Genomic DNA, 13796 nt, shown 5'->3' with positions numbered 1-13796 from the left:
GTAAACAGTTTTTCCGGAAGTGCAGTGCACTATAGCTGTTGTTGATAGATATATAGTATATTTTGCAGAATTTGTTTGTCAACATGCCTAGTAAAAAGAAAAAATATAACTCAAGATTTCCACCGGTGAGTGTGCATGAAAATGAATTTTATAATATTATTATATTTGTCAATTGAGTGTTTGTAATACTGAATTTCCTGTGAAATGTTAGGCACGAATTAAGAAAATAATGCAGACGGACGAAGACGTTGGCAAAGTAGCAGCTCCAGTACCAGTACTGATATGTATCCTTTTCTAACCTTTTCATTTGGTGGTCCCGTATTCAATTTGATCGTGCAAAGTGTTCGGCAATAAACTCCGAATCGGCGAAGCACGCACAGTTCATCGATACTTTGAAGACAAGGTATTGTGAACGACCTTTTACCTCGTCATAAACTGATCGACACTCGGGTTAGCCTCAGAATCAGCTGATGCACCAACCGAACAAAAAGCTAAGGATATGATCCCAGCATTTGAAAATAAACCTGCAGAGAAAAAATTCATGGAATCGTTACAGAATGAAAACATTATTATACCAGTAGCACAGTTCACAAGTAAAAGCTTTGAAGTCAGGAAGCAGGGTCTTACTTGACATCTTAATGCCTGCTGTCAATTTAGTAATTTTATATAGTTAGTATTTTAGAGATTTTGTATTATTTAGTAATTTAGTGATTGTATTTGTTATTTAGTATATTGTTTTTATATATATTTTTCTCCCTGTACTTTGTGACCATTTTATTTCCCTCCGGGGATTGTGTAAGAGTCAATAACTTAAGTAAATATTAAAATAAAGATACGATTGACGTCCATGAATGATACACAGTTTCCAAATCAATTGAAAAACAGCGAGTGAATGAATTAATGAATGACGAAATCAATGAATAATTTTAAAAAAAATCAAGATTAGGACCTTTATTAGATGCTGTTGTACTCAGACTGACATGTTTAATAGTTCAGGCAGTATTGTGTAATATAATTTACATGTTTTGTCATAATTTTTACCATTTCTTAATAAAAAGTAATTCCCTCCAGCGTTTTTTTGTAATTTTGATAAAAATGCCCATAAAATGTAAAACCTATTGATGTATTTTGTAACAAAAATAGTGTACACATAAACATTCTAAACTAAAATAAAATAAATTTCGCTTTGGCCAATTAAGCCAAGGCAGTCAGTATTGAACATGGGTCTGTTCCCTCAATACAATCACTGCTTCCATCTAGACTCACACTGAATGGTAGGTAAAACAATTGTTTATCAGCAACAAAAATTACACATACACAGTTGCCACTACAGTAGTCTTTTGAATGCTTTCAATACTGTACACTATTGTTGTATCAATACATGTATCATATTTGCATATTGATGAATCAGTATCCCACAAAAGTGTCATTGAGGGAAGTAGGTCAATGTCATTCTGTTGATACTAATTAAAAAAAACCAGGATAGTACGTTAATCTCTAAAAAGTAGGGTATGTTCGCTGGTGTTAATTGATGTGTTCAAGCTAATTGCTTTTTTGAGCTGGCTCCATACAAAACACCTAAAAAGTCTTTTCAGTGAAAATTAATTCTAGCTAAAATCATGGAGGTAGAAAAGAGAAGGAGTGAGGACGCTATTGTTTTTGCTGGTTTCATGATGCTTTGGATTTGTTTACTCAGTACACATTATAATTAGTTTGCAAACACACTGTACAATGTCACAGTTAATCGGCTTATTTGTTTCCTCTGTATTCAGAAGCTTCACGAAGATTCTTAACGCACTACGCATGCCCAAACAGATAACAATAATACAAAATGCAGCGAAAGGCATACACTGAGTGTACTCAATGCCCGAAATCTATTACAACAAAATGCGCGATTTTCGACATCTGCACAGTTCTGCACACCAATGAAACATGACTCGTCAAAACATCTTGTTATAATCTTATTATGTATCTTTAAATTTCACTGCGGAAATTTGCGGGATTTTTTCAATCAATGCCCAAAGTTGGACGACTATTGCGATGAAAAATATCAGAAAATAAGTAATCACACATCTTGGTAGCGTCCGTATGCAGAATTTCTGATATCTACAAGTGTGAAATGACCTTTGTGATCCGATAAAAGTCATTGCGTATGCACAATTCTTTTATTTATGGTTTGCGCATTCAATTTTATAGACGATGTTTAAACGGAATTTATTTTTTTCAGTTCTACTCTCATTTTCTTGTGTAAATAAGCAGCTATCATCATGTAGATAAAACTACTTCTAAACAAAAACAATTAGTGGCTTAACCAGACCGAAGACAAAGAATGTTTATAAGATTAACTTGGGCTTAAATAGCGTCCTCACTCCTTCTCTTTTCTGCCTCCATGCTAAAATAAAGTATTTTACAGTATTACCTTAAACTGTCACTATAGTAACATAACTCGTCCATCAGTTTTCATCTTCTAGACATACTAGTACTGGGGGGAGTCAGAAGAAGACAAATGATTCTTTGTTTTAATGGGGGGAAGTTAAAAAACATGATTAGTGTGGAAGAAAGTGTTAATCTGAAATAAAAACATTGTGGGATCTTGTTTGTGACAGGTGCTGACAATTGGGAAGGTGGAGATCTATTCTATACAGGAAGCTAATCTATATATTATTCAAATACGAACAATGCATCATGGGAGTATCATGATAGGGATTTCATTTATAAAATTAGCAATGAAGACATGAATGTTTTTTATATAAAATATTTATAAATGTGAATTTCAAATGATGGTTTGATGGTTGAAAACAACTTAGTAAATATTTAGCTCCAATAATGAATATCTTTTGCATACATGGTAATAAATTGGCCAATGATTGAAAGAAACCTGCAAAGACTCTTGGGTAAATTACCTTCTATCGCAATAAAACCATCCTTGGATTCAAATGAAGTGTGTGTTTGGGGGTCTTCTGGGGTAATTGTTTTATAAATTTCTATTTTTGTGACTTCTTGAAGCATATTGTTATTACTTATATGTGGCAGGCAAACTAAAACCATTGTCTTCCTCTTCAAGTGAAAGACAAAATTTTTGTATTAGAGAAAATTTCTGAAGACATGAAAACACAGCAAAATTCATACAATTTTGTTTTCACAGGTGCAATAAAAATTACAAAATAGTGACAATAAATTTGTTTACAGTATATCATACCATGGAGTTTTTTGGAAAAATTTATCATGGCACGCAAGTCCATAAATTATGAATGTACATGCATGTCTGAATGAATGTACATGTTTTGCTTCCCGTCTTGTTTCCATGCCCTGTCTAGTACAACATGACTGGAATGATACATGCATAATATCTTCTGTTGGTATGAATAAAACCTGGACGATAGTTATACAGGTACATGTAAATTGTATGTGTTATCCTTGATTTGAAACATGCAGCCAAGGCCTTGGAAATCTTTGTGAAGTCACTCATCACAAAAGCAAATGAGCAGACACAGAGCCGGAATGCTAAAACCATGACAACTGCTCACATGTAAGTGTTGACTTATTCCTTGCCATATTTGTCTGAGCATTATTTATCAAAAATAAGTCCATTTCTTGTCAGCATACTGTAAACTACAGGTATGTACAGAAGTAGTATGGCTCATCTGAAGAGAATTTATTTGATAGTTTAACCCAAATTTAGCTATAAGACTTCTATCTTTCCAAATTAACAAAATTCATTATTTAAAAGCGACGACTACGTAATTACTGTAAACATTTAGCCTTACTATGTATAGTGTAATTATTTACAAATGCCTCATTGCTGCAAAATACATGGCAAGGCTAACATCTGAAATGGCTGTGGTGTGTGGTTAATATTATTTTTGATGCAAATAAATAAATAAGGCTTGATATAGACTGGGGACAAGCTGTTAAGTATATTCATTGTCTCCTATTAAAATATTTATTTTCCCAGATCGATCTAAAAATGGAACTAAGTTTCATAATCCAAAGTATACTGTTCATAACAATAGGGGTTACATCCTTCCCAAGGCTCTTAGCGCAGGCCTTTATAGTAGCACCAGCATGTGCAGAGGAAGGCTCACGGAACAATGAGTGTTCACATATTGATAGTACCAGGCAGTCAGTTTTTAGAGATATACTAAAAGTCAGTTGTGCATCTACAGGTGAGCTTGTAAATTCAAATAATTGTTTAAATTTATGTGTCATACTTGATCATAGTTCCGGGTTTTTTGTGAAGATAAAGTATGGTACTATTTACGACTTTGAGTAATTTTATGTTTGAATAATTTGTGGATAGTGCATAGTTTGGGTTTTGCCAATCATTGGAGTGTGTCACCTATGGTAGAATGAAGACATATTTATTGCACACAGTGTTGGAAAATTAACCAAGATGACACATACTTATGGCAGTGAATTTACTAGTTTGCCTGTAAATACACAATTGGTTGTGAGCAGATCTCTAAAAACTGCTATGAATATGTAAACATTTGGTGTTTGAGTATAAAGACAAATGTGCAATTCTGATGACAGTCTTGCTTTCGATTAAATAACCAAGTACTCAATCAGTGATTCATTCATTTTGTTGTTAGAAAACTAGGAATATTGAATGAGAGTAAGTTTGATTTTCTGAAAGACTTGGTACAAAATATTCCGGATATTGCCCCCGAGGAGGACGAAGCAGCTGAACAGAAAACAAAACACAGGTAGGGCTTTAAGTTATTGTTTGTTGTAAGGAGAAATCTATTTTAAGTGTTTTTGGTTTGTCTGTAGTGAAGTGAAAAGAGAACCGTAGGAATGGCAAAATGTCTGTCGCTGATTATCATCATTATTGTCTGTTATAAGGAGAAATTAATTTGAAGCATTTTTATTTATATTACCGTGGTAGCACATTAACTAGCATTCATGCATTGTGCTGAAGATTTAAAATATAAGATGTTCATGTAACATCATTTCATATAAAGTTGAAAATTTATGATAAGTGCATAATTTCAGGGTAACTTATTTTAGCTGGAATTTTGTGTGGGATTTATTTTCACTGACTTTTTATGAGATAAATGTAAAAAAGGTATATGCACTGGATTATATATTCATCGAATCATCCCTTCAGCGAAAATAGCAAAAATAATGTATTTTACAGTAACTCAGTATTCTGACATTGTTTACCTTAAGCCTTATGCTACCATACATCTTAATTTATGTCACCATACTCCAGTGTGTTTCACCATCATGCATGAAAGGAACATGCTATTTGTTTGGTTGGTTTGATTATTATTGAGTATCAATCAACTTGTTTGTTTGAAAAATGTATGGTCAACTAATTTTATGTATATAATATTTAGTTGCCAATATCTTATGCGTCTACATGGGGATGGTTATGAACGAGAGTCATTCGTAGTATGAAAGTTAAAATATACAAATTCGAATCTATTATGGGTGGAAGATGAATGGTATGGGAATCACACTGAGTTATAGTGCAATGACAGTAATTAACATGTAATGTAACTAGTGGGGTAGGCATTTCTTGACTTAATAAAGGACTTTGTGGATTAATGGATTCCCCTATTACATACTGTAAATTGATTTCTTTATCAAGTATTTGTAAATCATTTTAAATGTTTGATTCTATGATTCTTTTGAAGTGTGAAAAACAGGAAAGTGCGTAATAACAAAACGACAAGATCATCAACAACTTCTGAGGAATCCACGGCAGAGGTGAGCATCATTAATGCTTGATACATTTTGTGATGGTATTTTGATCTGTCTGACCCATGTTATACAATGTGATGAAAATGTTTGTTTCACAATGGTATATTTATTGTGTGAGAATGCAAGTAGATTCTAGCACAATCAATAATAATAATATTTGCTTGTGAAAAACGAACACCTAAAGTAATTCCAGTGAGAATATAGGTTGTCCTCCATGCTTCCTTGTTTTGTGCCAGCTTTGTTAAAATCTCTCTGATTTGAAATGACACACATGCAGTAGAGTTAACTAACTAGTCACAGCCACAATACAACCATAACAAACCTGTTTTATACTCATAAAATTGTTTTTGTTAAAAACTGTTTTAATTTGAAATCAGTATCATTCAAATCCAAAGGGGATTGGTTTGGATTGCATTGGCTAGGAAGGCACCTCCCTCTATTCCGCACACACATCAGTCAGAGGGAAATTAATACAGTTAAACAGTCAATGGTTACACACTCATATAATGTGTAACTGCTGTTTTTTTTTTTGAGTTTATAAATATTTAGATTTATAAATAATTTATATTGTATATGGCATTGCTGACTTCAATGGGATATCCTGCTGATGATCTGAAATGAAATATTATTTCACTTTATTTTGATGTTTTTAAGCTTTCCACATAATGATTTGATCTTTGACCTATCTCAAACCACTTTTCAAAAACAGCATGCACTTGTTTCTTTCTTAAAATTTTGAAACGCTGTTTTTCTGTTTGTTTGTTCCCTTTAGGCTGATTCAGACGTCTCTGACGATGAAGAAACGATTGAGAAGCCTGTCATGAAAGTACCGCCGCAACAACCATTGGCAAGAACCCCTGCGTTTGAACATCATGCAGCTGGGACAAATACAGGTATCCCGCCTCATCCAAGTTCTAGTACCAGTACTTCTTATTCTACACCTCATTCTATGCAGACATCAACTTTACCCACAATGCCACAGATGCCTCATTTACCCTTGATACCGCAGCAGTCTTCGTATATTCCACAAATGTATCTGCCATCTGCGTCATGTAGTGCAATGGGTGTTTTACCAACATCAACAACAAATAATCAAGAAGATGATGATGATGACTATGATTCATAACACTTTTAAAAAACTATTACAAGATTTATAAACCTTTTTTTATATACATATATCGTTCCCGAGTTACTTGTTTGTGTTGAAGAGAAATGGGCATCTTTACTTTATTACTGAGATGTGAATCGATCTTGTTACGTGACCGGGGAATGGAGACATTCCAACAAAAGAATGTACAGGATTTGTGATGATTGTCGTTGATTTCTCTACTAGTGTTTCCTGGCTTAGAATCGGTTCATATTTATATGGATAGATACAAAAAAATGTAAGCTTGCTATTGAGAAATAACCCAGTGTGACCACATTTTGTTAGGTGTTCGGTTATTTCTTAAACTGACACACGAATGAAGCTTTGTCAATCGTAGGTGATAGTTGACATACAATCTATGAACGTTTTTTTGACCTCAACTGATTAACTGAGTAACTCGTAGTGGTTTTTCTATTAAAAAAAGATATTTTATAGAGGTAAGAGTGTTTGAATTTGCACACAAATAACATGAATTTATAGGCCTATGTAGGGAAGACCCTAAAACTACGGAGATCAGTTCTTTTTCAAGTCCAGCTATTGTAATGTTTCATTCAAATACCCAATGTGGGTGTATGTAACTATAAATACTAGTACTACAGCAGTGATGTTTTGTCGCCATTGTAACAATGTATGTGGAGATTTGGTCAGAGAAAGGTCAAAATATCCAAAATAAAATGAAACTGCCAATAAAATAGGATTATCTTGCTGCTGAGTCACCTGACATGGACCTTTAAAAGTTCGAACTGCAATTCAAGTATAGCATCTACTTTTATGTTTGATGCAGAAAATTGCAAAATTCAAATCATTTGATAATTTATATTTTAAAAATTAATATCAATACTATGTAGAGAGTGTCACCGATATTAAATAGTTTCACCTTAGTAAAAATGGTGCAAAGACAGAGATAATATCAATACTATGTAGAGAGTGTCACCGATATTAAATAATTTCACCTTAGTAAAAGTGGTGCAAAGACAGAGATAAAATGACAATTTTTATATCATTCATTAGAATTCCGACCATTTTCTGTAAAAAAAAATATTTGTTCATTAAAGTGGCATATTATAATACTGTAAAATATTTTATTTTAGCTGGAATTAATTTTTGCTAAAAATATGTTTATTTTCACTGATTTTTGATGAGTTTAACATATGAAACATATAGCATTTTCACTAACTCATTCCTTCAGCAAAAATAGCGAATATAAATTTCAATGGAAGTTAAGTAATTTACAGTATTGCAAGTATAAAAGAAGTTTTAGTTTCAATTTGGTTTGACTCTCTTCAATACATACTGTTCTTACTTTACTATTTCTGAGTTTTAAACAGTGCAAAGCAGTAAGCATTGCAGTTGCTATGGCTACAATACTATTGTATCAGGTTATTTGCATACATGAAGCAACCAAGTTGAAAGACACCTGTATACAATCGCATATAGTTAATTAGCTTATCAGAAAAATTAAAAAGATTGCTTTGTTTCTCTCCTTGTTTTGGTAAATTCATTGATGCACAAAATACAATAGAGTTTACATTGTATCATTGTTTTTGTTTCTGGTATGTATGTATGCATGTATTATTTGTGTGTGTTTTTCACTGCCATTTAAGAGACCTGACTGAAGTCTACATACTATTATATATAGGATATTTGCTGAATGGTAGTAATTTTAGTGCCTGGTATTCATCAAAATTGAGCGTTTTTTATCATTCCTGAACCTGATTTCTGTCATGCATAGTCAAATTTTTTTTTTTAATAAAATCAAACATTCTCTCATTCCGGAAACGGTTCAAATCAAACTTTATAAATAAGTTATACACCAGTTCTGATTCAAAAAAGGCCAACTTGTTTTATTACCTTGCCTGTAACATTAAAGATGGAAGGGAAAGGTATATTAAGGGAAAAATTTCTGTCCGGCGTTGTTGTCGTCATCGTCATTAATAATTGTTATTGTGTGCATAATAACTTTACTAATTCTATTCCAAACTTTATCAAACTTAGTTACCTTATTCATCAGTATAAAGTCTTCCTTGAGTATGAACGACAGATGTCCTGTATGAAAATATCATGCAAAAATTGAGAAAATCTGATAAAATATTTTGACTGTTTCTACTTGACTGATCACTGGTGATACACATTCAAAGGTCATTGATCTCAGTGGAAATATGCATTGTTGTCTGTGTTTAATGAAGCAAATCATTTATCTTGTAATAATATCCTTGGTAATGTATCTCCCAAATCCCGTGGGAATACTAGACTGGGTTTCAAAACCAACTCGTGGAGAGAGTTTTTGCACAGACTGATACACATTTGCAAACCTAAAATCTTTACAGAAAACAAGATTTCAGAAAATCAATATAAGCATTGCTATGAATTGGGTGCTGCATATTCATATTGAAACAAACTGATAATGGGATTATATATTATTATATAACAAAAGGCAAGGTCACCAGAGTTTAACTATGTTTTTGTTTATTTACAGGCGGAGATAATGGCTGATAATGATTTTAGAATCATAAGAGTTTGTCTAATCATAACTCAAAATTATTCTGGGCATAGACTATGTACTTTATAGTTGTTAATGTTATAGTGTCTGCACACATACACTGTGATAAAACAGCCACTACAACTGCTTAAGATGTTTACTATTACGGTATACAGTTTCCCGGTTTATATAGTGTATTTATCATAATTCCGCATATAGTTGATTTTTTATTCGATCACCACACAAATGAGCTACTATATGTTTTTACTCGGGATTCTACACAGAAATGACAATTTGTGAGCATATGTCAGCGAAACATATCTATCGTATTCGGACTTTTCTCCACCCCTCTAGTTATTATTCCCTCGTTTTCACTCGCCATATCTACCATTATTAAATAGCGCTACTCATATTTTTGATCTTAAAGCGCGGTGGTCGTCGCGCAGCGCGTGTTCGAATTTCATGTAAATAAACAATGTATTTTACACGCGTTGTATACGTTGCTATGAGTCCCATATCGAACAGGACGCGGCACGACGACTGCCGTCCTTTAACACATGATGCGTGTTTTTTTTCAGATCGCAGATCAGTCTTTCCACTTTAACAACAAGTTGAGCATGAATTAATATGTTCTGAATTCGTTTTACGCTTCTTTCTCGTACTACAAAAAAAATTCTGATCATCTTTACCGGGTTCTACTCGAGCAAGTTGAGCAAAGAGAACGAATTACGTGAGACAGGGGACCAAGTGCAAATAAATACAAATTTCGGCATTATTTTAGTAAATGGGAATTAGACAAGCTTGGTTGATTTACTGAACGTGAATAATACATCTCGGCAGTGTGTGTCGTTGTCGTGATTGGTGAGGTGACATTATTAGTTGTCTGAGGTTTAAGGGATATATGACGACTTTTTGAATTTACGTGTCCAAATCGGTAACTTTTCTAGTCCTTTATAATTGGTTTAAAGTGTATAAAATACTGGTTGATTGAATTACTGGTAGGGATCTACTATTGAACTTGAATGATCAAGTGAATGAGAAATGTTAGAATCTTTAGAGGACGGCCATAATTTAGCCTGGAATCCAGTCATACAGAATGTCCTTCCCATTGCACTCGACAATGACATGGTGAATTGTTACTTGACTACGTAGACGGCACAGAATTCTGTGCTATCACTGATTTGCTGTCTTCATGACTTCAGTGTATTACCATGGCAACTTACATGCACATACTCTGACCCGTACGTAAGGCCCGCCCACAGCCCTCCAGACTGATCACCTGTCTATTATTTGTAGATCCAAGTCTCACGATCATGATAATAGACTGTATCCAGCCATAATTTGACGTAATTAACATCCCAGTAAAAATGAATCTTGTCGTAATAAATACGAGAGAGAAAAATGATAACCATTTACTGTGAACAAAAACATAGTGACCTACGAGAAAGTACATATTAAATGTAAAAACAACATGTTCTGACATTTTCGCTAATTTGAAAGTTTTCGTGTTTGCGAATTCATTAAAGTAGACACCTGTATAATTGTTCGAACATCGTTTCCATAGTTACGGCCTAAGAAGAGCTGGTAAATATAGTGACCTACGAGAAAGTACATATTAAATGTAAAAACAACATGTTCTGACATTTTCGCTAATTTGAAAGTTTTCGTGTTTGCGAATTCATTAAAGTAGACACCTGTATAATTGTTCGAACATCGTTTCCATAGTTACGACCTAAGAAGAGCTGGTAAATAAAGTAGTTATGTGTTCATTAAGTACGTATCTGACCTACCCCTACCGAAGTTCTCTCGTTGTTTACATTGAATGTCGTGTGTGTACATTTCATGTAATGATATAAATTCGTCGATCATTATGATAATAGTATTTTTTTTCAAAGCAAGGAGTGTATGGTTTTGATGGAAACGTGCCGATTTAATAAAATATTTTCTCATCCGTTCGTGCATAGCTGCAGCTTCCCAATACACCAGTGCCATGTAAAAGAGTAAACCGACCAGCCAAGACAACAATATCAATACCAACGCTGTATACCGGTAAACAAGTTTTCCTTTACAAATTAATCTCATACCAAAAATAATAGTTTTATTAGAAAATAGACATATGACAGTGGACTGAAAAGTCGTAATCACAACCTCTGACTACTTGAGTTTGAATTACAACATAGTTGTCAGCTTTTTCCGGGTCAATCAACTTGAATCGCATATACATTTTTGTCTGTTTTATTATCTTATATAATTTAAAAGGCAGTAGTCGTCGTGCTGCGCATGTGCGACATTTGTGTTGATAAAAATTGATTTTCCCACAAACCAATGCGCTCATCTCATGGAAATCACAAGTATGAGGTTTGACCTTGGTGCAACTTGCACTAATTACCGCCTGCGAGTCCTTCGATACTTTCCAATCGCCTAAAAAACATCTAATTAGAGTTTTATAACGTCTCAGTTTGTACTCGTTGATCTGCGCAACATTCAAAGTCGCCATCTTTGTTTATATGAGACCCATATATCTCGCGCATGCGTGGGGCGACGACTATCGGCCTTTAAGGTTAAATGTACTGCCACAAGTGGCATGCTTATGTTACAAGCGAATGTGAGAATCGCAGTCGAGTTGTACAGTGTTATAGCGCCCCCTATTGGCAAGTTTACAAATCATTTCATTGACCATTCTGATTGGCTGAATAAAATACAGAACAAATACGCCCGTTTATCTGAGCGCAATTTATTTTGGTATGCCTGATTTCTACTGGCATGTACCAGTTGGTGAAGTTATATTTGTGACAAAACAAGTAGTATTCAACAATTTAACAGGTACCTATTAACGTCATTAGTGTCCAACAAACACCTCGGTAAATACACTTACGAGATTGCTCGAACAATAAGGTAGTTCAGAAAAGAAAATGCACCAACTTTAAAGGACAGTGGTCGCATTTTACACGCGCTGTGTACGTCCCTATGAGTCCCATAACGAAAAATGCCGAGACGCGACGACCACCGTCCTTTAAGTTGAAACTATATCATTTCAATTTTGCTCAACAATAAAACACATTTTTTCTAGAAGTTGCTAAATGTGTTTGCAGGTAATTTTCCACGTAAATATAATGGTATATTGTTTTTTTCCCACGCGGGTTGCGCAGTCTGAGCTTAGGCTTAGAAATTTCTAAGGTGTATGATATGAGAGATACTAAAACGATCTAAAACAGGTGTGTCTTGTCAGTTTTGTTTATGACAGTGTTGCAACTCGTACGAGGGTTATAGGTCACACGCACAGTGCATCACACTACAAGAACCAGCAACAATTTTACAATATGGAATTATTTATATATAAAACATATGGCAAGGATTCAAAACACGATATATAGTAGATTTGGTAATTGTTGTCCTAAGCTAGAGGCCGATCCCAAAAATGAACGTATATTGCATTACAACGCAGTGACTGCGACATTAGAAGGAACAAGGTCAGACCCAAATGGACAATTGTGTGAGAACGCAATTTCCCCGTGCGTCATGTGACTAAATAATAGGTTACAATTATCTACATTTACATTACGTAGAGGCGTTTAAACGATCGGGTATCGCTATATCTATGGAGGAACGTCGTATTGGAACAAGTATGAGCGATAAATCGACCGGGAGAAGGAACGGGGAACATGGCCTTGAAATATTTGAATATGACGACACAGACGGACCTCGTGTGCATCACCCAGAAATTAGTTCTATCAACAATGAAATCCGTGCGGCGTTTGTACCGTTATTTAAATTAATGGCAGTTTTTGGAATAATGTTACCCAGCTATGGACATGGTAGTAGCGGCCGATGTGCGAGATTCGTTATATGGATTTATCGACTTTACTCCGTTACGGTCGTGACATCATTGTGGTTATTTACTATTAGATACGTTGTCGGGGTGTACACAGGCGATATCGTCGGTACTCACGCCACGACTACCATTAGCACGGGAATGTGGGATTTACAGTGCACCTTTAACGCTACGTTATGCGTATACAACTGCATCAAACAAAATCGCATCCACGCTTTCATGGATAACTGGAAGAAGACTTGTCAAAACTCATCGAGCATTTCCCTCGGGCTAAGAATTCAGTATTCGTGGATACGAAACAGACTGGTAGTTATGATTCTAATGAGCGTCGGGTTTATTGTCATTGCTATGATGTACGCGATTGTTGGAAGATACGGATCAAATGAGGCTTTGAGAAACGAGACGTTTTTCGTCACGTCGGAATTTCTTGGCGCGGACTACGACGTCTTATTTATTGTTTTACACACATACGCAGCGGCCGCATGGGTATTTCCTTTAATACCGTTCATCACTACATGCCTCGTACTCTCCTACCAGTTTACTGAATTAACGAAGACATTACAAGCAAGCATCGACGCGAACGGCCGCGTGGATGGTTGCCTGGAAACCATTCGGCGGCAGCATCAGTT

The 13796-nt window shown here is 34.7% G+C and overlaps 1 protein-coding gene across 1 annotated transcript; it reads left to right on the top strand.

Annotated features, from left to right (window-relative positions):
- Positions 1–4: 4 nt before the first annotated feature.
- Positions 5–8635, top strand: LOC100369269 (uncharacterized). The gene is made up of 6 exons (XM_002733743.4): positions 5–125; positions 212–284; positions 3436–3529; positions 4593–4706; positions 5643–5715; positions 6482–8635. The coding sequence occupies exons 1-6, from the start codon at positions 84–86 to the stop codon at positions 6833–6835; spliced, it is 750 nt and encodes a 249-aa protein (XP_002733789.2). The 5' UTR covers positions 5–83; the 3' UTR covers positions 6836–8635.
- Positions 8636–13796: the final 5161 nt, after the last annotated feature.

Source organism: Saccoglossus kowalevskii, chromosome 2 (assembly GCF_978046115.1).
Source record: "Saccoglossus kowalevskii chromosome 2, keSacKowa6.1, whole genome shotgun sequence".
Classification (NCBI taxonomy): Eukaryota; Metazoa; Hemichordata; class Enteropneusta; family Harrimaniidae; genus Saccoglossus; species Saccoglossus kowalevskii.
Note: the sequence above shows the minus strand (reverse complement) of the source record. Positions and strands in the feature narration are given on the sequence as shown.